Source organism: Dermacentor variabilis, chromosome 1 (assembly GCF_050947875.1).
Source record: "Dermacentor variabilis isolate Ectoservices chromosome 1, ASM5094787v1, whole genome shotgun sequence".
NCBI lineage: Eukaryota > Metazoa > Arthropoda > Arachnida > Ixodida > Ixodidae > Dermacentor > Dermacentor variabilis.
In genome coordinates, this window is record NC_134568.1 from 242,243,385 (window position 1) to 242,269,690 (window position 26,306).

At 42.2% G+C, this 26,306-nt stretch overlaps 1 protein-coding gene across 2 annotated transcripts in view; it reads left to right on the forward strand.

The window, feature by feature from the left end:
• Positions 1 to 26,306, forward strand: part of LOC142560377 (uncharacterized) — a 157,237-nt gene that overhangs the window by 15,494 nt on the left and 115,437 nt on the right. For both annotated transcript variants that reach the window (XM_075672432.1, XM_075672442.1), the window contains exons 6-8: positions 3,136 to 3,493; positions 13,585 to 13,709; positions 24,728 to 24,845. In XM_075672432.1, coding sequence (XP_075528547.1) covers positions 3,136 to 3,493; positions 13,585 to 13,709; positions 24,728 to 24,845 — 601 coding nt within the window. The remainder of the gene's footprint in view (positions 1 to 3,135; positions 3,494 to 13,584; positions 13,710 to 24,727; positions 24,846 to 26,306) is intronic.

Sequence of the window (26,306 nt, forward strand, 5' to 3'; positions counted from 1 at the left end):
ACTGCGACATCAAAAAGCGCCTTAGAACATCGCGATTTTGTTGGCACCGTTCTTTTGCTTGGGACTCTTCTCGAGCAAGGCCCTCGTCTAGAAGAAAAGTAACAGACTTATTTCATTTGGAACTGTTCCACAAGATACTGTTCACATGACCCTCAGATTTTTCATGCTAGTTGAACACTTGCATCCTGTTCTTTCAAGGACGAAATCCAGTTGATACAAACGACTGGTCCTGATGCACCTTTGAAACACCACCTCCCGGCGGGAACTCCCGGCAACAAAAGCAAAACGTGGAGTCTTTTTTTCTGGACTATACTCAAGCCAGCTAAACTGAGCCAGTCACTGAGCACAAAAAGTGCATTTGTGATTATTCCATTCTGTTTGAGGATAGCTACTTAGGTGCATTTGGAAGGGACCACATGCTTGCCTGACTTGCTTCTCTAGGTCATTAGTGGGCATTGATAAGGATGGGTTATCACTAGACACTTGGCTCTGCTTGTCAAAGGATGATGAATGGCTTCTCTAGGTCGCTAGTGGGCATTGAAACAGCCCAGCCAGTTTGCGTGTCCTGTTCATCGCCGGCATCAGAGAAATTCGTCTTGTACTCATTGGCTACTTGCTTGGACATTGCCCCTGCAACAGGATGTCCTAGCCGCAATGCCGAGGGTCGATTCTAAATACTCTTTTCTTGCCTGCTGCTTTCTTATGTGCTGCTCCAATGTGCTTGCTCTGGAGACTGGGCTTTTGCCAAGGCAAAACAGCAGGTGCAGATTATTACACCGCCTATGCGTTGATGGGGGCTATGTTTTATGTTGCAGGCAAATGGCTCAAAACATATGTGTGCCTATTGGGAAAATTTTGGGGTCCACAGCTTTCTTCACGCCCTAGAAGCAGTGTTTGCAAATTCAAAGGTGTCCCATGTCAGCCAGCAGTGGCCTACTAATTCTTCTCTGTTAGCGTGGCGTGTGCCACTTTTTTGCACCTCTTTTGTGTCCCTTGACACACGTGTCATCTTTCCTGCCTTCACAGAATTGGCACCCCTGCTCAGCCAACAGGGGGGGGTGGGGGGGCAAGGCCTCCCTTGTGTGCATGCTATTGACAGATTATGTAGTGTAAGTCAATTCTGTGTGCATAACTTCAATTGGCACTTTTTCAGAGCTTTTGTGCTTTTGTGTCGTCTGCTACCAAACTAACTACTATTTTGCCTGCACAACTACTGAATTTGCAACTCCTGGCCTATTTTGATCCCTTCGTTATTGGCTAGGCACAAGTTTATGCTTTCCTTGTGACAGAGGTCATGTAGCATAAATGAATTGAGTGTACATAACTTCAAGCAGCACACGTTCAGTTGTAGTTTTATATAATCTGCTACTAAACTAACTGCTATATTGCCTGCACAACTGCTGAACTTGTTTCTGGGCTTTATTGATCACCTCGTATAGGCTGGGCATGGGTTAATGATCGCTATAGTGCACCTGTAAAGGGGCCTCGCCAAGTTTGGGCATTGGAAACAGACAGGTTATGGTGCTTAAATCACGTTGTGGTGATTGTTTATGCACAGCCATGTCATCATTACAGGATGGTACCTTCTGGTCAGTAGCAGGATAGGAAGAGTCATGACAGGGCCTTTGTGCCAGATTTTGTGGCAATTATTTTTCCTGTACAGTCTTTTCACCTCTTGGCTTGTGTGCACCACTGCATGCCATTTTCATCAACTAATCAGCATGAATTTGCACATGAAGCAGGCATTTTAGTAGTCTCTGCAAGAATGACCTGTGCAAACCAAAATACATTGTCATGCCCTTTGCAGGCCCGGCATCTTGTCAGCTCCTGCACTGGGTGCATTCTATTTCTACTTTTGGAGTGCCCAGAAACATGTATGTAGGAAAAGAGGCAAAGCCATGTGAGCTGATTGTGACAGCCAAATCTAGCTTTGTCCTTGCAATTAACATTAATGGCTGTTGTAATCATCCACAGCATTGTAAATTATATGCAGGGCATGAGATTTACAAGCAAGCGGTGCACTGTAGCACCAGTGTAGCAGTTTTCGTGTCAACTGGCATGTTTTAGCACCTTCATCTCCTGAGCAGAGAAAAACATGCATGCATGCATGAGGTGCACATGCCTAGGCTGTGCTGCAATTCATGCTTACTCTTAGAAGCTGTTTTCTGAGTTGCTTTATGCCTATGTCACTTTATTTCCATTTAGATACTGTTATTAGTGAGTTGTGATTAGTACAGCAAACGCTCTCCATGTGCTCATCTATATTTTGTGTTGGAACACATATACTTTCAGTTATGTGGCATTTGTGCAGGTATGGTAGTTTTGATATAATGCTGCTATTAACCAACACCTTGAAGACTGATGTGCTGTAAGATCACCAAGAATTGAAGGTAAAGGTGACTGTCAATGCTGTATTTATTAAGGCAGCCAATCTTGACTATTGTGGCTGCAAACACATATTTTAGTTATTTTGAGAGCTAACATGCGTGCTTAAAAATGAATGTTATTAAAAATCAGAAAGTGATGAACAGGATTATCCAACTCCATTAATGTTGGTCAGAAATTGTTTCAGACAACTGAATAGTTGCCCTCTTTGATCTTCATGCCGATGGCCAGAGAGTTAATTTTAATGGCTGGCTGAAATCTATGCCATGCAAAAATGTGTCAAGAGGCATATTATGCGACCTGTCAACATGTAACCAGCTGAACTGCATGCTGACTGAAATTTATGCCATGTAAGAATGTCCCAAGAGGCATTTTATGCAACCTGTCAGCATGCAGCCACTTGAGCAGGTTTGTTGCCAACATAGTTGGTATGGTGGAGCTGTGCAGTGTTGTTTCATACAACTGAATAGTTGCCCTCTTTGACCTTCATGCCAATAAACAGAGAGCTAATTTTAATGGCTGGCTGAAATCTGTGCCATGCAAGCATGTCCCAAGAGACATTTTATGCCACCTGTCAGCATGCAACCATCTGAGCTGCATGCTGACTGAAATTTATGCCTAGCAAAAATGTCCCAAGAGGCATTTTATGTGACCTGTCAACATGCAGCCACTTGAGCAGGCTTGTTGCCAACATAGCTGGTATGGCGGAACTGTGCAGTGCTGCAGCAACACCTGTGGCATGCTGTGCAGGGCACTTGAGCCAGAGGCAGACCAACAGGAGCTTCTCTGCTGGCAAGTGGTGAAGCAAGCCCTACACCGAAATTACCAGAGGGCAGGCCTTGGGAGCGAGGCTGTGCCCCCCTTGCGTGATGACCAGCCACCCCCATCAGATGCTGAGGTGCGTGCCATGGTGTCACGCCTGCGCCGCAGAGACCCCCAGCACCTGCTCCAGTGCCTCAAGTACCAGGCTCAACTGTTTGTAGTTGAGTCGCGCCTGCGCATGCTGCGCCAGCTGGTGGCTGGGCCACGCCTCGAGGATGCTCTGGTGGCAGAGTACGCTAAGCTGCGACTTGCCTGGGAGGGACTGGACCCCCTTCTCGAGGAACTGGTATGCCTGGCTTGGCATAGCTCATCCACCTTGAGCAGTTTCATCTGTTTCAGGCTTTATTGCTGAGCTGCTGAGAGGCTGTAATTGCATAAGTTCGTCGACTCTCGTTACAACGGACCCTGATAATCTGACAAAAAACGTCGATTTTATCTGAAGTCCGTAATATCCGAAACGCCTCATTTCAAAAACTTTCGTCACGATGTTCAACAACGTTATTGCAAAGAGTGAGTGACGAACGGCCAAAGCAAAAAACAAACAAAAAGTCGCAGTTTCGCCCGAAAGGCGAAGCATTGATTGGGATAGCAAATTACGCAAGATAAGCACAGCAGCGGCAGTGAGTGAATTGACTATCGTGCTCTCTCTCGCTTCAATGCGAACTAAATGTCGAAAGCACAGCACATACGAAGCTGCCGCCACTGGGCACTCTTTGTCCACATCGCAGATCGCTTTGAAGATACGGGGCCCTCGCTGCTGCACCGTTAACAGCAGCCACCGGAGTAGAACCCCCACCCCTCTTTCTCTCGCCTCCACCCCGTGCCTCGCGTGCAAAAGACGGCATGCTTCCACCCTTCTTTCCTCCCTCCTTTGCACGCAAGACATAGAGCCGTGATTGTCGGCTGACCCTCGCAAGCCAGCCGTGTCGACACGGCAAAAATTCATTTTATACGGCCGATTTTGACAAAAATTGCTGCCAATTTCGTCCGCTGTAGCCGATAGTCCATTGTAGCACGTTCCGTTAAAAGCGAACTTCGTTGCATTACTAAAATAGGCAGAACAAGCTAAGGCTAAGTATGGTCAGTTATATCCGAAAGTCCGTTGTAACGAGCGTAGACTGCATAATCCAAGCTTTTCTCTTTCAGTATTTTCCAGTCATGTTTTTCACATATGTATTTGTAATTCTGCTGTTCAATATGACAGATTCCTCCCCTTTCAATGATGTAGCCAGAAATATCTTTTTTCAGAAGGGGGGGGGGGGCGGTGCTAAGTGTGCCTCCCCCTGGCTACTCCTCTGTTCCCTTTACCTCCTTACCCGTACTCTACTCTGGTGACCTCTACTTGCGCAATTAACACTCAGAGGGGCCAGAGGCTGTCACCCAGTGGCGGCATATTTTCCGCTAGTGGGGATGGCCCCTAAATGCACAGCTGGCTGAACTTGCTTAGATGATTTAACAAATAGAGCTCAGGGCCTTCCTGAGCTGCGCACCATGTCATTGTTTGATATAATGAATGTGCTGTGAAGTGGAAGTGAACTTGCGAGTATATTGCATGGAATTTTGGTGGTGTTGCTAACAGGTAGCATGGAGGCCTGACGGCCTTAATTTCGCTGCTGGCTAGGTACTATGGAGGCAAGCAGACACAGGTGGAGAGTGGGAAGAACAATGTTTATTAAATAAAGATTATTGCTTTTTATAGTCTAATGACATAATGCCAGACATGTTGACTAGAATAGCTGCTAAGGGCGCTTCAAAGAGAGACATAGAAAATGAAACTGGTAAAACAAGAACACAACTTTCTAAGAGGTTTTTCTACTGTTTGATACAGACAATAATTTGAAATATCAAGGTTCAGTATATGTAGGATAAGCTGTCACGTTTAAGTATTATCAACACCTCTTTGTGCACTGCAAATAGTACTTTCTGTGTTTTCAGCTTTAAAGTGGCACAGTGCAGTGGCACATCTTTATCAACCGTCTTGTCATCTATTTAGTACATTTATTTCCAAGGTAGCAGCTTCCAGTCTGACATGGGAGGTAAAATCACATACAGTCTTAGTCGCCCTACATACGAGGAAACTAATATACAGTCAAACCCACTTATAACAACACTGATTCTAACAATATATTGGATAAAACAGTGAGCAGCCGTTGTACCATGAACTTGTGTGTTTGTTCTATGCTGCTATTGTGAAATAAACCACTTACTACAATGCTCCCTTGCTGCATTATCTGTTATAACAATTAAATCTGGCTGCTGGATGTGTGCCTGGAAAGAGAAGTGAATCCAAATCCTTTCAAAAAAAAAAAAAAAAAGGGTGAGCTGCTGTGCTCACTGCACGCCTTCATTATACCCAACTTCATGCGGTGCACCCTGCACGGCATGCCTTCGTCACATTCCTACACATTGCCAGCATCGCGTACCTGTCTCCCGTCTCCCTTGCACCTTTCCGATACACGAGTCGACTGCACCGACATTTGTAGGGGTGGAAGGGTGATTGGGGAGAGACGCACGAGGCCGGCAATGTGGTGTCATTCTTTTTATTTTCGGCAAGGACAACCAGCAGCCAGATTTAATTGTTGCAGCCAATAATGCAGTGTTGGAACATTGTAGTAAGCAGTTTATTTTACCATAGAATACACACAATATTTCACGGTGCTACAGCTGCTCATTGTTACATTCGAGTATTGAGAAAACCAGCAATCCTGTCTGTACTTCTGTCTAATTAAAATGTTTCAGTGTGTGCAGGATTTCGCATTTCCTTTTCTGTGCAGACGCCAGTAGCCAGATTTATTTGTTATAGCCAATAATACAGCATTGGGACATTGTAATAAGTGGTTTATTTCACCAGAGAACACGCAAAATTTCAGTGTTGCTGCTGCATGATACATCCAAGCATTGTTAAAACAGGCAATCCTATAAGTGGGTTTGACTGTACATCTTTTTGTCTAATTAAAATGTTTCAATGTTTGTGCCCTCTGCTTTTTTAATGCTGCACAGTTATAGCAATTATCGGTCATGGTGCACTTGGATATTGTTATAAGTGGGTTCCATCGTAAAAAAGAAACTAAAATTTGTACGTTGAGGCTGTAGAAATGCATTCATGCAAATTTGTTAAGAGTGTTTAGGGTGGGACAAAATCTGCTGAAGTGAGAGCTTGCTAATATACTGTGCTTAGCAATTCAAACGCGACAATAGGAGTGCGTGGCTGCCGGCGTCTTTTGTACCACCGGTGGGATCTGTGGACACCGATCTGATGTGCACTGTGGCATAGTAAGATAAAAGCAGGAGCCTTTGTGACGGATTGTGACTGCATTTAGCCTCCCAGCGATCACCCAGCGATCACTAGTGGCATAAAATACCATAAAAACCTGCATACAATTCAAGGATCTTTTTAAATTTCTTGCATCCCAGATTTCCACGTCATACTATATGCAGGTCCAAAACAGAATTTCAGCTGAAAAGTCAGGCTCAAAGCTTTGGTTTTTTTATTGCTGCATGGCTACTATCATCCTCATCGTCCTCTAGCATACAGGAGGTGCCATCTAGAGCCAGTGTGGGTTTGGCCATCATAATGTGCTGACATAGCAAGCGATCGCGCACGTTGGCAGTACGCGAGCTAACAAAGTGCCTCCTGTCAGGAAATTGCTTTTTCTTTTTTTTTTTCTGCCATGAAGCAGCACAATGTCAGGTCTGCGAAAGCAGTTTTGAGCTGCCTTCAAGAGGAAGGTAATTTTACCTGTAGAGAACATCGGCAACTGTGCTGCAAGGAGGCACTTCAGTGCAACCGAGGGCAGCATTCATGGTTGGCAATGACAAAAGGAAGTCCTTTTCATGTGCAGCGAAATGCAAAGGTTTTGGGAGCTGGAGAATGGGGCAAGTCTGATGTAAATAAGTGTTTTCGCTGAGTTGTATCAGATGCAGGTGAAAATTTTTTTCTTTTCTTTTTCTTTTTTACCTTTTTTTCCTTTTGCTTTTTGCTATCCTCAAATCTCGCCTCGTATTATATGGAGGTTTTTACGGCAAGCCAGCCGTCATGTGCTCCGATTATCTTATTTGAATCACTAAGCAATATTCAAGGTACATGAGGTACTCTGAGGACACACCTTTGGATTTCCATAGACATAAGCAACAAGCATTTTCATTCTATCCCTTCATGTTCATCAACCCCTTTCTCAACTGTCTAGCTCATTTATTTCAGGTTAGCAGCTTCCAGTCTGACTCGGGTGATGAAATCACCTGCAGTCCTAGCCCAATACATACAAGAGAACTAATATAATAAAAATATGTAATTTGTATGTCGAGCCTCAAAATGCATTCATGCAAATTATTTTATGCTGAAAGGTCCTGTAGAATTTCCGAACTGTTCAGACCCAGTATGAGTCACATAAATACTTTAAGAAGGTAATCCAAGGGAAAAATTGGCTGTGCGTCTATGTGCTTCACTGCAAATGTAATTTATGTGCACTAACCCCTTAATGTCGATAATGAGTAAACTCAAAAGTATGATGCGCATACTTTGGTGCTGATGATGACCTAATTTGTTATTAACTATCCAGAAATGTTTTGAACTGTGCAAGCTAATTAAAACCAAAATACACTTTGGCCATGTAAAACTACAAAAAGGAGCTTTAAGGGACCCTGAAACGATTTTGACGATTTTGTACAAACATACTGAGTCATTAGAGTAGGTCCTTCTGATCATTAATTGATGCATCTAAGTGCTCCAGGTAAAGGGTGTAATTTATTATAAGGTTTTAAAAATGTACATCGCTGCCGATCACAGCACACTGCTTGGCTGAATTTTCAGCCGCCCCTACCCATTTGACGTAAATTGTCCTAATGATGTCAGTAGGGCAAGCTATCCGATTGGCTGCCCAGGGAGCGTCGTCGAAAATTTTGCCAACTTAATGGTGAACAAATGTTGTTTGTAATAGTTGGAATGTTAGTTCATTTGTTTTTATAAAGAGAAAGTAACATAAAGAGAATGCGCAAGAACAATTTTTCAATACACTTAAGCACTTCTAGCACACAGCAAGTGTCGTCTGCTTGTGTTACAACATGCTCTGTCTTTGACGAGAGCGCCGCGGTCAATGTCGGTCTGTCTTTTCGTGAGCACCATGAATCACCCTTGTTGCGTTGTGGGCTGCAAATGTAGCGACTGGCAATATGTCAAGCTGCGGCATCGTGTCTCTCTGCAAGGCAGCAGATGAGCAGAGTGGCTGCAGCGCATTGGACTTTTGGTATTCGATTGGCGCTGAGATTTGCGTGTTTGCGGCCGCCACTTTACACCGGAGTATTACTACCACAATAGCGTTTCGCAGGTCCGGTATTCGGGTAAATGCTAGCGAGGAGACAGGGCCTGGCCGCGTGACCATGCCGTTTCATGGGATGAGCAGAAGCGCAATCCTGAATGATCTGCATGGTGCAGCCACCTGGTGGTACAGAGCTCAACCAAACACAGTAGCACTAACAAAGTGTATTCTTCTTTGCTGCTGGTGTAAATTTTTTGCAGGAGCGTAATCGTTAACATGCTGTTTTTTTTTTAAATGTTTAAAATGTATTATGCTTGGTTAGAGCAATATTAGCTCTCTGTTTGGCTGGTTAAGCTCTGCGCGAACAGGTGGATGGACCGTGCAGACCGATCAGGCCGCTCACGTACATCTACGCTAAAGTTGCTTCGTCAGCTTGAGTTTATGCCTCCACCCATCTGTCAAAACACCAAGCTCGCCTGTGGTTACCAGAATACCACACACTTTCGGTGCTGTGACAGGATGCTTGCAACGCATGCTGCTTCAATAGCCCTTGCTTGGGGTTGACTGCCAAGCAGCTGGCGGAGAGGTTGGAGAGGCTTCATGCACTCACTCCTAGAGAACCGGAAGTAGACGACACGACGTGCCATCATGACGCAGAGCCAGTGAAGGCAGAGCTTAGGCCCGATCACTCCGTGAACGAGTTGAGGAGAAAATGCATGGCTATGGAGGAGGGCAACTTGTAGTCGTCCGTAGCTCTCTTAATATGAGATGCTTCACATAAATTGTGGTGCGAATGATTAACTTTAGCTGTACCCTATGCGTCTACAAAATTTGTCCGAACCGTTTCAGGGGCCCTTTGAGATTGTATTTTTTTTACTAGGCAGCCAAAGATAGCTTTTCTGCAGTTGTGTCTACAGACACAAGGTTTTAAGAACTTGTGTCGACACTGCAGGCTGTGCACATGGCCAAGAAACACACTGCAAGTTTCTTTTTTTTTTTTCAGTGATAATCGTTCCACACATGATTATTAGTTGCTGAACTATAGAAGTGATGGTATTTTAGAAGAATCATCAATCAGTAGTAGCACAGCCAAGGAGTCAGACCAAAGGTCCAGTGCCCTGAATTGGGACTGGTTTGACCAAAACAGTCAGTCCTGCATCTCCCAGGTTCACGTTCACTGGATCATCTGTATGCTATGCGGTCAAGGTGCCATTCTGTAACTCTTGTACCCCCCCCCCCCCCCCCCCGTATATGTGCAAATGAAAGTTGGACTATATTGTGATTTGGCACATAAATAAATAATACACCATGTATTTTACTAATTTTTTCAATAAGAGCAGCAAAAGCACTGTAGGCGTCTCTGGTATATCTGGAATCCACACTTTTCGTCAGTTCTATTTTTATTTGGCATGGCAATTAAGGGGTTAAGCATGTGGTTGCTAAGTCAGTACACAAACATGCAAGAAAAATTGTTTATTCTTTATATTGGTATTGTGAAGTGGCAGACTGTTTTGACATTGTTGCGTTCGAATAAGGTTCTGTGTCAATAAAGATGTTTGACTTTGACAGTGACAGATCTTACTTCCATAGACAGTTGAAACACTGCACACAGAACTGATGTCGTAATTTTAAAATGTTTTTAGAGGTGGTTATCAGCTGACGTAAACGAGTAGAGCTATTTATCTGGTCTGTTGTGACAAGTAGAGGGGACGTTACAATAACCTGTGCCTCCTTGTGCAGAATGTGCATGCGTGGCTTTTGTAGCCTTGGCTTAAGGTGTGTTCCCTTTCCACTGCAGTTCTACCAGAGCATCACCCTTCATCTGCTTCTCATAGTTTCTATGGGTTAGTGATGGGTCAGGTGATGACAAGGCTATAATGAGCAACAGCAAGCTTCTTAGATAAATAGGCTGAGCACTGTCGTGCCTGTTTGTTCCCCCAATCCGTAGTCCCCCGCAAATGGTAGCTGCCATTTGCTAGTGCTGCGAATTCTTGGTTGGTCCAAAAGAGTGCTAGGAGAAATGCACTGAGGGTCGTGCATACTTGCCAACTCTCCTGAATATTTCTTTAAGTTTACGAGTTTGGGCCTGTTTTACGATTTCACCAATGTTGTGTCAAGTTTTACAAAAAAAGTAATTCTGCTTGCATAAATGCATTGCGTGGCCTTCTGTTTCAAGCTTTTCATGATGAAAGCATGCACGAGAGATACTTGTTCGAGTAAGCTTCTACAATCACGTTCTTGAAGCAGGCGAAATTGGCAACAGTAAAGTCGCTGAAGGAGTCATGTAGGTCTAGAAACAGTTTGTTGCTTGTCAACAGCTGCTGTCCCCTGCTTCCTCAGTGTTCTGCGTCTAAAGTTAAAGCATCGTTACTCACATGCGTATGTATCCCTGAAAGACATGCCCAAGGCAAGTTTAGGGCAAGTATTAAAAAATGCGCGTTATCTTCCCCTTTTCTGCCCCCACACCTGCCTCCCTCGGAATTATACGAATTGTAAGGTTCACAGGTTGGTAGGCATGGTGGCGTAAAGTATTAAGGGATGTGGTGAGCATTTGTGAAGGAGTGAGAAGTTGAAATCCACCGGAACTCTTGAGTTGTGGCTTCAGCCTGCAACTTTCACTCACTCACCTCCTCACAACATTCATCATCTCACTCCTTTACAACCTTCTCAGCACAACCCCTATAACTCCTCTACGTTGTATTGGCCCTGTTTTCATTTTATCTCTGGGATCAGCCCAGTTTATTAATTCGCTGTCTCTCGATATTGGCCATTGGAAAAACCTTGTGTAGCATGGAATATCAGCAAAATGCACAGAGAGTAGCCAAAGAAGCGTTGCTGCTTTTAAACATTTGTTTTGCCAATGGTGTTGCCATTCACAGCATCATCGGCACAGAAAGCTCCTTAGTAGACATCTGTTCAAACTTCTGCTTCGTGCGATATGTCATAACCAGCCGTTGCTATGTCATAACATTATAATGCTCAACCTAGCGTGGCATGATTGCCTGAAAGTGGAGCCATGGAAAGCACCTGTGAACTTAACACTGTGAAAAGTTGCATTGGACTTGAGTATTTCCTTTGCTGGCCGTGACGCTGTTTAAAACTGGTTCTTTGTTGTCCAAGGAGAATTGTAGCAGGGATAGCAAGGAAGTCCTGCTGACTACCACCTGCACCCATTTTTACTAGTGGGTGTCCGGCAGTAAGTTTCAAACCAGTTACCTCCTGCAGCCAAAGTGGACACCCCAATCAATGTGCAATGGCTGACAGCCAACTGCAGCATATGCAAAGTGCAGTATGCATCATGCAGTGTCATACAGTATGCATCCCTGACTGTGCATCACTGGAGTATAGTTCACACTGCAAGAGTTCAGTTCAGTAATATTTGCCTCGATGCGAGTTTCCTTCATTCTGCTCACTAAATGCACAGATGAATTTGGCAAAGAAGTGGGTGCACAGAAAACTATGGTGGGACTTACACTCCCATGCACTCATGTCTGGCTTGCTACCACAGTTTCAAACAATTGCAGCTTTTGCTTGCTAAGCTTGAACGCTACTTTTGGAAACCATAGGCCAAAAATGTGCCATTATCAGTAAAACCAATTCTAATTAACTTTCACGAAGCATAAGCCACTTTTGAGTTTTTTTGTGGCTGCACCATTTCTACAACACTTCTCATCAGGAGCTTTGCTGTCCTTGACAGTGAACCAGCAGCTGAAAATTAATATACAGTGCTGAGTTGATGAAGATCTTTTTGCTGTTAGCCTTAGCAGTCAGTTTTCAGAAAGCCAATATACAGGGTGTCCCAGCTAACTTTAGCCAAGATTAAAAATAAGCCAATGCCACGTAGCTGGTCAGAACAAAGGTAATGCTGTTTGCCATCGCTTGGAGATACCCAGATGATCTTTTTAATTCTACCTAACTACATAATTAGCCTTCATTAATTAATCAACTTCTCAAATGTTATAATGGGATGAAAAGTGTCAATTAGAAAATTGTAGATCGACATGAAAAACTCCCATTACAGCTTTCTGTTGCTCAATACGTGCTATATAAAAGTTATTCAGAGCTTGAAAGAAGCTCACAAATGCACGCGAAATTGCAACGTCTGGTCGCTCGAGGCACTTTGCGTGTATTCGTAGGCTTCTTTCACGCTTAAAAAAACACTGTTATGTAGCACGTATTAAGCAAAAGAAAGCTGTATCGGGAGTTTTTCAAGTTGTTCTACAATTTTGTCACTGACACTTTTAACCTAACTATAATATTTGAGAAGTTACGTAATTAGGTTGGGCTGCTGAGCGCGAGGTCGCGGGATCGAATCCCGGCCGCGGCGGCCGCATTTCGGTGGGGGTGAAATGCGAAAACACCTGTGGTACTTAGATTTAGGTGCACGTTAAAGAACCCCAGGTGGTCGAAATTTCCGGAGTTCACCTGTATGGCGTGCCTCATAATCAGAAAGTGGTTTTGGCACGTTTAAAAAAAAAAATAACTAAACTAATTAATTAGGTATAATTATGTGATTAGGTAGAATGAAAAAAATTGTCTATCTCCAAGCGATGGCAAACAACATTACCTTGGTTCTGTCCAGCTATGTGGCATATGCCTATTTTTAAACACTGGCTAAAGTTAGCTGGGACGCCCTGTATATTGCTCAAAATTTAAGCATACATGTGGTAACTTAAATAGTAGTAGTTTTTGGCACTGTTGTAATGCATAATTTTTGCAATATTGCATCGGTGTATCACGTCTAGTAAAATGAGCGAGATGCCACATTGTTTTAATAATTTTGGCACACTGTCGACATGCACATAATACTGTGAGCTGTAGAATTTTGGTGCCATGCTTCCCCAACATTTTATGTTCCAAATCCATGACTATATGACCAGGAGTGTTGATTCAAATTGAGGAAAAACTGCGTTGCTTTAAGAGCGGCAAAGAAATACTGACACAAGCTAGAGAGAAAAATAAATGAACGTGTCGTAACCTTCGACACCAAGGAAATGAAATGCAGTGTCGCTGCTTATGCAATACAAATACTTCTTCTCCTGTGTGTGGAGGAGTACAGGGAGATATATTTTTTTCCAACGCCTTACAATAGCACATCTTTTTCTTTTCTGTTTTTGTTTAGGTTACACTCGACCTCAACAAATATGGTTTGTCCTGGGAGCTGGTGAACAAGTATCTATTTCAAGCTATTGTCTACTCTGATCCTGAGATTCACAGATGTCTGACAGACTTGCTCACCCAAAGACAGTGAGTGCCTAGCTGCTGTTATTCTATAAAAGTGGGGTATCCATAAGCATCAAGTGTATGGTGTTCAGCTTCCTAATGTTCAATAACAAACAAAACTAATCACTTACCATATATTCTTTTGCATGGGCTGCACTTCCGTTCATGAATTTGTGCCCAAATTTCTTGGATGTGGCTCATGCAAGGGTAAAATGTAAACAAATTTGTATCTGCTTTGAAAAACAGATGTTCTAGCCGTTGTGTGTGAAGACCTCGGTAAGCCTTCATTTTACTTTTGTTTGCTACTTAATTTGTCGTCATTGGCATGTAACCATGGAGCTGGAGCAGCCATTCTATGGAGCAACTGCAATCTCGTTCACCGCAAGCGTGCTGTTACAAGATGAAGCCATTCTAGGATGTGGCTCGCATGTCATGCTGCTCGTAAGGTTGTGCAATGCAAAACATTATCATCGCTTTCACACAAAATGTAAATGGAATGCTTCATCGATAGTGCCTGCGTGCAATTCAAGTGGCGCAGGAGCAGCGAAAGCTTAAATGCAGTGCTTAGCCCATGTGCGAATGCTTTAAGTTGTGTCCATTGCATGAATATGTACGTACAGAACAACTCCACCTTGAAGTACCGGGATACAAATTTCATCATTGCTTAGTCAACAACAATCAATTGTGGAAACAACTGAAGAGGAGCCCTGTACACTGTGCGATAGACCTTATTATGCACCACGCCAATACCGTGCTGTCCAAAGGTGAAGTCGTCCTCAGATCCCAAGGTTTGAAACATAACGGAATGTTGCAGCTGATAACACCCGCATGCTTTTCAGGCATTGCATTAGCAACGACATACAAAGTGCAGATAGCCTTGCTTGTGCCTACAAATGATGGCGGATAAAGGGCAGTAGCACAAGCCGTAGTACACCAGGAAGCTAATTTCAGGACAATGCCTGTGGTTAACTTGATGAGCTTCTCACCAATACACTGTCAACTCTGGATCCAACGGAAGAGGAGACTGATACATCTTCGTGTATGCATTGATACTGTGCGAAGATTTCGCTGCAGGACTACGGCTGGTGAGGTGTGCACTTTTGAAAAGTTATCATTCATTGATAACTTTACGTGAAATAGGCCCAAATGTAGGGATTCAGGCAGCCTGTACATGAGACTATGCAGTGTGCTTTTGTTACAGCAGATGGGAAGCAATTTCAATTGAGATAGGAGTCTTATACCTTCAACAACTCGCACATTACAAGCCGGATGTCTGTACCATTTTTCTTTGAATACTACAGCAATTTATTTACTCTGTACTGTTATACGTAATATACAGGGTGTACGCATGAAACTTCTCTGATTTCAAAATGAAATAAAAGGGAACAACTATGACACATAAAAACCTGTGGTTTGTGGCATCATGTAAAGCTATTAAAAAAGTTTTCTGTAGACTTCTTTTTCTAGACAATTACTATTGTTTCAGATGCTGAATAAATACCAAAAATTACAACACCTCAAGAGAGCCCAATGTGTGGTGTTCTGTGGGGAAACGAAGTCACCCATTGCTGTCCAACAAAATTTTCAACGTGAATTTCTACGGAAACCAACAGACAGCAATGGGTGACTTCGTTTCTGCATACCACACCACACATTGGGCTCTGTCTTGAGATGTTGTCATTTTTGGTATGTATTCAGCACCTGAAACAAAACAAGAGGAATCGTTTAGAAAAAATCAACAAAGCACTTTTTTAATTGCTTTACATGATGCCTCAAACCGCAAGTTTCTGTGTACCATAGCTTTTTCTTGATTTCAATTTGAAATCAGGGAGGTTTCATGTAGACACCCTGCATAACAAAACATGCTGGATCTAGTCTTATTCATGCGTTGACGTCATTGCCGTCTCCTTTTGCCATTCTACAGTCGACCACGGAATTTTACGAACCATGGTATCTGAGTAAAAAGCTGAATATCTCCACAGCCGCACATTGTAGCTGGGTATTCCCAAATGGGAATACCTCTACTAGTATATGCAGACAGCATTTTGATGTACGGTTTTACTGGCTACTGTTTACAGGCTGCTCTGAAATTCAGTATTTTCTGAGATACCGTGGTTCGTAAACGTTTGTGGTCGACTGTACATATTGATATAATACACCATATTTACTGGACAGTAAACATGGTGTATTATATCAATATTATAGATAACTGGACAGTTATCTGTGCTGCCAACTAGATCGTAGTTATGCTTATGCAGGCCACAGCGATTAGTACCTTTTTCTTGTGAGCAGTTTATGTACATTTCTTTGCAGTCAGACTTATGCGAAATTGGCTTTTCAATAGACAAAGCATTATTCTCTTCATTGGGCACATGCTGGTAGTGCATGGATAATGCAGACTTGCCTATGCTACCTACAGTTTGATTTTTGAATTTAATGATACAGGCTTACGTTCCCGAAGTGTCTATACTTTGCCCGAGTTCCTGAGTACAAAGTGTGTTGGTGCAGAAGATTGAGACAAAATTGTTGTACGAGGAGTGTATGAACAAATTGCAGTTAGTGCACTTGAACTTTGTTGAAGTGCATTAAGCTTTCTTTCAAGAAGGTATATCTATTAACTTTGTTATAGCTATTATTGTTTTTTACTACAATATATACCCAACGGAGCGCACAATTTTAAACATGCAAAAAAGACAATGGGGGCAAAATGGAAAAGACCATGGGGACAGATGGGGGAAAGATGCGAAAACACCCGTGTACTTAGATTTAGGTGCAAATTAAAGAACCTCAGGTGGTCCAAATTTCCGGAGTCCCACACATGGCGTGCCTCATAATCAGATTGTGATTTTGGCATGTAAAACCCCATAATTTAATTTTTAATTCTAGCTACAGGGCCACATATGCAGTGCAATTTTAAAGGGACACTAAAGGAAAACTCTTAAGTTAAACTAGATTGATAGAGTATTTGTCTATAAGTCTGTTATCATTTTCTTTGTGTCTGTGTATCGAATTGTTGCGTAGAATATTGCTGCCAATGGTGCCACTGCTGCTTCTTAATTTGAACCACCCACGACAAAATGGACGAGTTGACGTAATCTCCACATGACTTCCCTGTAGAGATGCCACTCTCTGAAAGGTAACATAGTCCACAACAGGTGGCACCACTCTGACTTTTTACTTTTGTCATTTTCTCGCTTATAAAAGCTGTTCTGACTACGCATGATGAATTTGTAATTACAGAAACTTAATTTTTTAATCTAGTTCTACTTATTATTTTCCTTTAGTGTCCCTTTAACCCTTTCAGTGTGGGGTTTTTTTGGAGTTGATGTACCCCTTGTGTTGGGCTTTTATCTCGGATATAAAATGAAACACGACCGTGTATTTTTGGTTATGCAGAAGGGCAAGAACAACAAGGATAATGGCAAATGCTTTCTTGATATGGTCCTCAGATTCCTATCTGACGAAAGGAATAAAAGCCCACTGCATAAAATAAACTTCACAGCGGACTCAAAAACACCATCGTTCTCGGCACTTTTTCATGGTGACAGGGTCGGAATTCAATGCGGTTGAAGTTGCCTCTTCCTCGGATGACAAGCTGTCGTCTTCAGAGTCTGAGCTTGCCTCATATCTGGAATCAAAAGAGCCGTTGCTTGAATTAACAGTTGAAGGTGCCGCATGAGCAGCCATCTCAAAGTGATCTCGCAGCAAGCTAAAGCAAGGTTCAATTTCGTGTATTCAAACCTGACCAGACAAAGCAAAGAGAGCAAAAGACAAAATAGAGAACAACTGATGATAGAGATACGACAGAGGGCAGGGTCATTCTGGGACAAAGAACACCGATGGAGAGGAGGTGCGCTGTAGTGAAGATAGCAGGAAATGGGGAAAAAAAAAGAAAAAACGGTTATAAACACCTGACAGGCTACGGCGCAAATATTTGAATGCAGAATTAATGCCGTAGCTGTGTACAAAGTCTGAGAGGCATGCACATACTCTGCCTGGCACAACTACTCTCACACAGGCGCGCATTCCACAGTTACTAACAAATACTCAGACTTGGCAAGCTTTTAGAAATGTACAACAGATGAAGCCACCTCGGAGCTCGCCAACTTCCTGTTACTATGCACGTCCGAGTAGAGAAAGTGGGAAATGTACAGATATGTCAGTGTCATGGTAGGACAGAAAAGCGTATAACGTGCCGATACGTCAGTGACACTGAAAGGGTTAACAAAACAACAGCAACAACAACAAAAAAATCTTCACCGTGTACAACACACAATTTTTTAATACCTAGCGCCACAGCCTTTATAATAGCCGCATTCTATTCCAATGTGATGACTTTTCACTGTGCTGCAAGCAAAGTCCATCGGTTGAGCAGTATGTGATGCACAACATGGTGCGCCGACTGCACAGCAGCTGATCCGCAGCTCTAGTGTGGCTCAGCTGTATGAGTGAGGAGGTTGGGCACACAGCCAACCCATGCAGTCAGCAGCCAACAAACCTCGCAACGCGGTCTTGGCTTTGCCTAGCTGCACCAGCCTGTGCAATGTGAGAGAGAAGTGCAATGGGGGATGGTGAGCTGCTGCTTGTGTGTGGTTATGCACAGCAGTTAGGAAAACCAGTGTTGCTTGAAGGGGCCCTAAAGCTCTTTTCTATCTAATCAGAGAATGCCTCAATATTTAAGTACGTCATCGCACGAATCTCATGCCACAGAAATTTTATAATCCTTATAATGTAAGGGGAGTTATCACACTTATACCTGGCTTTCTCTCGCTTTTCATCTCTGCTAACATGCTGGAAGCTACACAGCAGAGAAGCCGAGAGGGCAAAGCCCCGGCCAAAAGTTGAGTTTCACAGCGGCAAAAGGGCTTGTTGTGGCATCCCATGGCGGCCGCGGTAGACTACATTGCACAGCATTCTGCTGTAATCTCCGAGGTCACGCGTAGCAGATTCAGCTACACGCAACCCAAAGGTGATATGATCAGACATAAATATTTTTCATTTATTTAGCTAAAATTAGCAGTTATGTAGCACTGCAAATGTTCTCGTGATCACGAAATCAGCCATCAGCATTGGTGGACCAGCTGCTTTTGGTGGAAACATTGTGGATGCGAGAGCAAGCGACTGTTCACGGCCTTGGACACAAGATTTTAAATTTCCTGCTGCATGCAGTGCAATAATATTTGGCTCACATATTTACAGGAGCCTCGTTAACAGATCAGCAATGCTCTTTACAATGTTTAAAAAGTGTTTCAGGGCCTCTGTAATGCCACATTCAATGCAAGAGTTTCTAACTGCTGCGCTGAACAAGCGTCAAACCCTGCAGAAAGTGGTGCCCTGCAAAAATGGTCAGCGCACTCCAGATGCCGTATACTCTCTGCATTTTTTACATTGGGAGATGAAATTCTAGTTGCTTATATGCATTGACAGGACTATTTTTACTCCATTAAAGCAAGTTATTAAGTGCATAGATCTCCATGGGCGATTTCAAGGGGAATTGCATTTACTTCATTATATCAGTTTTCATATATTCCATTTCACTTCATTATATCAATTATTTCATGTATCCTATTTCATTATAACAAGGTTTGAGTATTTACAGTATCCAAATACTGGCTTGCATTGTTCAGTTTCATACGGAGAATGTTTGTTGAAGCGTTTCTTAGCATCATTTGACTTGAACTAAGCATGTGTGTTTACCTGAAAAGCTGAAAAAGTGTTTATACATCAATTGTGCATGGTGGCCAGTTCTTGACCCCTAGCTCTTTTTAACTGAGAATGGGTTTACCTACAATGTCTAGTCAAAAAGTTTCTGAACTGATAACACATTACAGACAGGCTTACCTTGTATAGTAGTGCTTTCCATTGCCTTCAAAGTAGCCCCCCTTTGAGGCTTGACAGTAATTTCTTCTACTGTCTCAAATCTTCAACCGTGCAGTTTCATTTTCATTTTTGGAAATATAGAAAGTAAACCACAGTGTGTGAAATTAGGCAAGTAGGGAAGGTGTCGCACTAAAGTCATGTTCTTGTTCGCCATTAACTGTTTGTTGAGTCATGAGAGGAGTATGAGCTGGTGCATTGTCATGATAGAGCAGCCATACATTCTGCTGCTGGTCAGATCATTTCTTTCTCTCACTCTCCTACCTATATCTTAGAACTTCGATGTATAATTCAGTAATTACTGTACGACCAGGTGCAACAAATACTTTGTGTACATTACTCATGTTATAAAAAATAAATTAGCATCAACAATGTTGGTTCTCATTAAGAGAACTTGAAATTTGACTAGTTTGTTCGTGATCTATGGCTACAGGCAGCAGTCTGGAAACAGGGACAAAGTAGCACAAAGTAGATGACGATGAGGACCAGCATTGTCCTCATCTTCTTTGTGCTTCCACGTCCTTGTTTCCAGTTTGCTGGCAATACTCTTGACTTCTCACTTGTGTACTTCAGTCAAGGTGACCCTGGATTTTTTTTACTGATTTGTTTGTTGGTTCCTGGGTCATAGGTGTAAACTCAAATCACCTTTAATTAGATATGAATGAGAGCCATGGTCAGTAGTTGCAGTTTGAAGTCTGATTGTACGCCAAGTCACTGTGTTTGGTCAGTACTCGGGAGTCTGGGCTGGGGTTTTGATGTGACACACCTCTCTCCAAATCTTGCATCATGATCTTGTGACAACTTCAATCAGTAACTGCAAGTAAAGCGAAAAAAAAACAGGGACAGACAGAAGGTACAGCATGTCGTTCCAACAAAGCTGAATTTCTACCCTGGTCAACGAATAATCTTTGCTAGCATGCTTACTTCATAAATTGTACAATCGTGGTGCTCACAGATAACAAAATCGCGGCCCTGATGCCGTTTCCCAATACTTTCTGGCACTGAACTGGTGATTGATCAACTGGGGTAGTCATCGTCATAAATCAAAATTCTGCCTGTGTTAACCAGGAAAACCACTAAAATGACTTGAAACGGCCCATAGCTTCTCAAATGTGCTGTTCATATATGCATGTAGATGGTAACAAAGCTGCCAAGCTAGGTGTCATTTTTTTACATTGCTACTGTTTTGATTTTGCAGTTAATTGTGATTAATACATACCAGTGCTTTCACAAATGCATCTATACAGCAACAAAGCTGCTGTCCTTGCTGCAGTCTTAAGTTGACTTGATAACTGCATTGATTTTGCAGTTAATTATGATTGAGTTCACTTTGTTCAGATGCTGTTGTAGTGTACTGATGCCAAAGTGCATATCTGACTGCACTCAGACTTCCTACAGTTAACAATTTTTTGGACACTATGGGGACTGTACAAAGCTGCAGAAAGACCAAGCCATCCAAAAAATAAGAGAAAGGAACATAATTTTTACTTTACCAGTCTTTTACCCAAGTGCAGTGGTATCTACTTGAGTTTACCAATGTTCAACTGCACATGTTCAGTTCATGCGCGAATCACATGAGTCGCTGTGATACAGCAGTGTGCAGAGGCTTTAAAGGGGTCCTGAACCACCCTTTGGGCTTGGCAAAAGAATGCAGTCTGTGGATAGCATACACTGCTGTGAACACCTCTGCCAAATTTTGCAGTCGTGCGTGGTGCGTGGAGTTCACAAACAGAGCACACAGTTACAAATTTCTCAAACATTTTTTTTTTAATGAGGCCTTTTCTCACCCCCTTCGAAGCTGCCGGCGACTTGCGTATGGTGGTGTATGCAAGGTTCCCATAGGTGGCTGCTATTGGCTGATAGCTGACATAATCAAGAAGGGTGTTTGGATCAGTCCACTTCTTCCTAGTCTTACTGTGTCTATTTACACAGTTCAGTAGCAGGTTGAAGTAGTGAAAATATGTTTTCCAATTCCAATAAGAATTACATACTTCCGGAAGAACGATAATAATCTGTTCATGCTCGGCCAAGGCCGTCCGCATAGGAATTACACTTTGGCCACCCGTTGGGTCTCTCTAATTTCGATTTGTTTTGAACTCTCAACTAGCCTTGTACTGCACAAAATTTAAGGTTAGACTATGCTTGACAGCATGCACTCACTCCTAGCCGTTCCTGACATTGGCAGACATTGCTTCTTATTGAGCTATTGACAGCACTTCAAAAGGTGCAAGTTAGATCTGGCTACTATCCATCGGTCAAGCTGGTGCAGGACAAAGCCAGTCTGCACCATGTGGCACAGCCAGACTGGAGCGCATGAGCACAAGTGTGCACTCCAGCCCTGTCGTGCAACAAAGCAAACGCTGCACATATGCACTACAGTTGCACGTAGCTGCATTCTGCTACATAGCATAGATACCGTGACCACTGTAGAGTGCTGCAACGAGCACAATCACTGAGTGCACTGCAGCTCGCTGAGGACAACCGCATTTGGTGCACTGTAGGCGTCAAAATCAGAAATAGTGGCGTCTACTTGAACTTCCAAAATCGAATTTTAACCGACTATCACAGTGACATTCAGTAGGCAGAGCATTGTGGGCACATACTGCTCCGCTGTAGCCTTTGTAATGCAACTCATTGAAAAAAGGAGTGGAAGCACTGCAATGGGGATCAAAGGTGATCTTTGATTGCCAATAACTCTGCTTCTGCTGAATGCATTGAAGTTCTTTTTGCTGCAAAGTATTTCTGAAATAGTCTAGTTTAACTTGTAATGCATTTATTGAATTTGATAAAAATGGTATTCAGAGCTCCTTTAAGTGACCCAAAATTTACCAGCAACAGTGTTTATTCTGTTCGGACTTCTGGCAAGATCTGAGCTGTTCTCATTCTGCCCTCTGGATGCTCTGGGGAACCTGCTGCAAGTTGTCAACTAGGATTTTGATTCAGTAGAATGAGCCACTACCATCCAAGCACATCCATGTGATCTCTGACACTGCATTTGTTGACTACAGGTTGATGGAACCAGTAATGAAGTTTGGTGACAGCTGGTGTACTCACAAAACATCTGTCTCACATAGCTTGAAAATGACATCTGGAAAGTCAGAAAAGCTTGTTACTACAGATGGCACATCAGTGATTGAAACTTCTTAGTATGTGTTGCTGGACTAGACGGTTCACATTGAACAATTTCAGACTATAAGATCTCTAGCCACTTTATGTGGAGTGGCCATAAATCTTAATGTCTGATCTTTCAAATTAATACTTCGATGGTGTTACTTGGTGCAGCAAACAGAGGAATGCAAAAGGGGACAAACGAATGCACACTGCAAACTACATTGTATTGAAGGAAGTAGCAGAGTTGTACAGGTAAAAAAGAAAGACAAACTAAAATCAGCACATGGCATAAAACTGCAGACATATAACAAGGACAAAAAAAGTTTGCGTCAAGAATGGCAGAAAAGATTCATATTAAGAAAAAACCAGCGACCAAAAAAAAAAATGCCCAGGAAACATACAAGAAGGCAGGAAAGAAGCCGGCCTCTTCTTCTTTCCTGTCTTCTCTTATGTTTCCTGTGTGCGTCTTTTTTTGGCTGTTTTTTTTTCTTAATACAATGTGCCAACTAGCCCAACAACCTGTTTTACTAGAATTCATATTAAGCACTTGATTTACGCATGCATCTCAGCCATGGCAGTGCATGCTAATAAATTTGGCTATGTTAATTGAACCAACAGCTAATTATTATGGCACCAATATTTATTTATTTATATTTTTTGAGCACAATAGAAAACTTTCATCCAGCTTGTCCAATACTACAGTGGTTGCATGGAAAACGCCATGAGATACTTTAATGAGAATTTTTATATCTGCAGTCATGATCATTTTTATGTAGTCCTATGCTTTAAACTGTGATAGTGAGTGTGATTGCAATTATACGCTGGCATGAGACAGGAGCTGACAAGTGAGGCCCTAGCCATAATAAAATATATTATGAAAGGGATCCTCACATGACTCTTGCTTTCAGAACTGTTGAATAAATTATACTTACATATTCTCTTCCTGTCCAACTGTCCTTTATGTGCTGGTAATTTCCAAGTGCAGTTTTGCCATCATTAGCCACCCTACCAGTAATGCTCTTCTGGTAGAGTATACTTCTGGCTGTGCCAACATCCTTATTTGCACCATAATTTCGCAACACCTTATGGTCAGTTGGGAGTCCTTTTAAGAATATTATGCCCCGGGGACTGGCTTTGATTAATGTCTTCTTTTTTTCTATTAAATTTGATGTTGCTATATGTCTATAGTTTTACACAGATCCATTTTGGTTGTTGCTTTATCTCTAACTTATTTTATGTATATAGGTGCTGCTGTCTTCAGTAAAGTTTGTTTGGAAGAGCACATCCATTTGTGCCTTTATTTACTTGCCCTGCATTTTCTGTGGCAAATTACACCACGCAATAACTTGCCCAGTTTTCAATTCTGCATTGAAACTTGCCCCTTACGTTTAGTCTTGCTATAAGTAAAATCTCTTCTCTATAAGCACTAGTTGCTGAGAAATGCTTGAAAAGCCACCATAGCAAAAACAGAAGCACCTGTTGTGGTAGCCCAGTGGCTATGGCTTTGCACTGCTGAGCTCGAGGTCATGGTTGTAATCGGGCCCGTGGCAGCCGCATTTTGATAGTGGTTAAATGCAAAAATGCTTGTGTACTTACATTTGAGTGCAGTTAATGAACCCCAGGTGGTCAATATTAATCCGGAGGTGGCCACTACAGCGTGCCTCATAATCAGATCATGGTTTTGGCATGTATGACCCCAGAATTTAATTTTTAATAACTGCAACAGTACTTGCGATTTAACACAACCTGAAATTTTGCTGTCCTTAAGTTACGAGATCAGTGAGCATGAAGGGCTCATGGAAATAAAGTGTTACATAACAAACCACTACAGTTATTCTATTCCTATTAGTATAACAAGTTGACAGGCGTAAGGAAATTGTTAGTGCTGCTTGGAACACAACAAAAGTTGAGCAATGACTGTAAGCACAATATCTGGTAACTAGATCTGTGGTGACACGTGTGTAGCATTTTGGTTTCACATGCATCAAGCACAAATATTTTACGTTGAAGGAGACATTATGTAGATGTCTTAAAAAAATTATTTTGTTTTTCAGCTCCCTAAAGTTCAAACAAGACCATAAAGCATTGTTGGAGCTTGACAACGATATGACACTTACCACCATAATCTGGAGGAAAGTGCAGCAGCTTTTAGATGAACCACACCAATTAGAGGTAAGGGTTAAGCACTGGCACTAAGGTGCTGTGAGCTTCTACTAGCATGTTGAAGTTGTACTGTCTTTAGCATTTTCTATCCTTTTGTTGGAGAGTAAAAACATTACAAAAAATTTTGCACATTGAAAAAAATGCTTTATGCTTCTTTATATACAATTTCATTGACACTGACGAGCAGCGGAACTATAGCGGTTCTGCAAAATGCAAATGAGAGAAGCCTCACATGCAGCCTGAGCCTTTTCTACTAGCTTATGCTCCTTGCCCCTGGTAAGAGAATGAGCTGTGCATGTAAACACCGCTTTGTCAAGGTCAGCCATGGTTGGGAGTCTGGTCACAACAGTCGAACCAGGTGCTCTGCACTGGAACATATAACAAAACGTGATCCTTTGCAACTGCCGATACATTACCATTGTCTCAGAGACTGCTGTGCAAGGGGACCCAAGTGACGGTCTAATTCAACATAAGACCTGTCATTGTGTAAAGTTTTAATGAACTACACAGAGCCAGTAATATGTAACAGCTTATCAACTGTGGGGTTTTTGTGATTTGTCAGTCCTGATCTCAACCCCCCCCCCCCCCTTACCCATCCACTTAACACGTCCACTTACCCATCCAACTTGCCATTCATGCATGAAGACTTGGTTGCAGCATGACGACACGACTAGGGAGGACGGGGCTCCAGCTCGTACAACAAAGGCCTGCATGCTCTTGTTTCTTATTGGCTTAAGCCTGTGCGTTGTTTTTTTTTTTATGTATAAAAATGTTAGTGGTACAAAATATTTTAAAGATTAGAAAGGATGACATGCAGCACTACATTTGATGCCACTTCAACAGATTGGCAACTTCACATTTTTATTATTTATTCACTTTTTTTCGTACAAGATAACATCATTATTGATGTTACTACATTCGGTGGTTCCATAGTTATGAAACTGTCAGGGGGGCCACCTAATACTATACATATCAAGTATAGATTGCAGCAAGATATAAAAGGAATACATGAGCAATAAATATTAACAGGAAAGCTAGGGGAAATGCAATAGTACAAAAGTAAAAGCAAACAAATGAAATGAAAACATGCTATAAATTTAAGACAGTATACAACAATTAGTGTAAGGTGGAAAACATACACAACTGAAAAAATAATAAGCTAAAGCAAAATTTACGATTCCAGGAATAGTAGAAACGCATACAACTATATTTTACATGATTTGCACATGCATAGTAAGGAAGAAAAGAAAAACATAAGCAAGAGGTAATATAAATAAAACAAGAATGTTAGAATTAATAATTTGTGCAATTCTTCATATAGCTTGTCTAGTAGATGTTTCTTGTGGAGGTGTAGAAGCATATTTACTGATGATGATGATTTAATTTCGTAAGGTATAGAATTCAAAAATGATGTCCCAGAGAAGACAGCAGTCAATTTTCCGTAGTTTGTTCAAACGCGGGGAAGAAGTA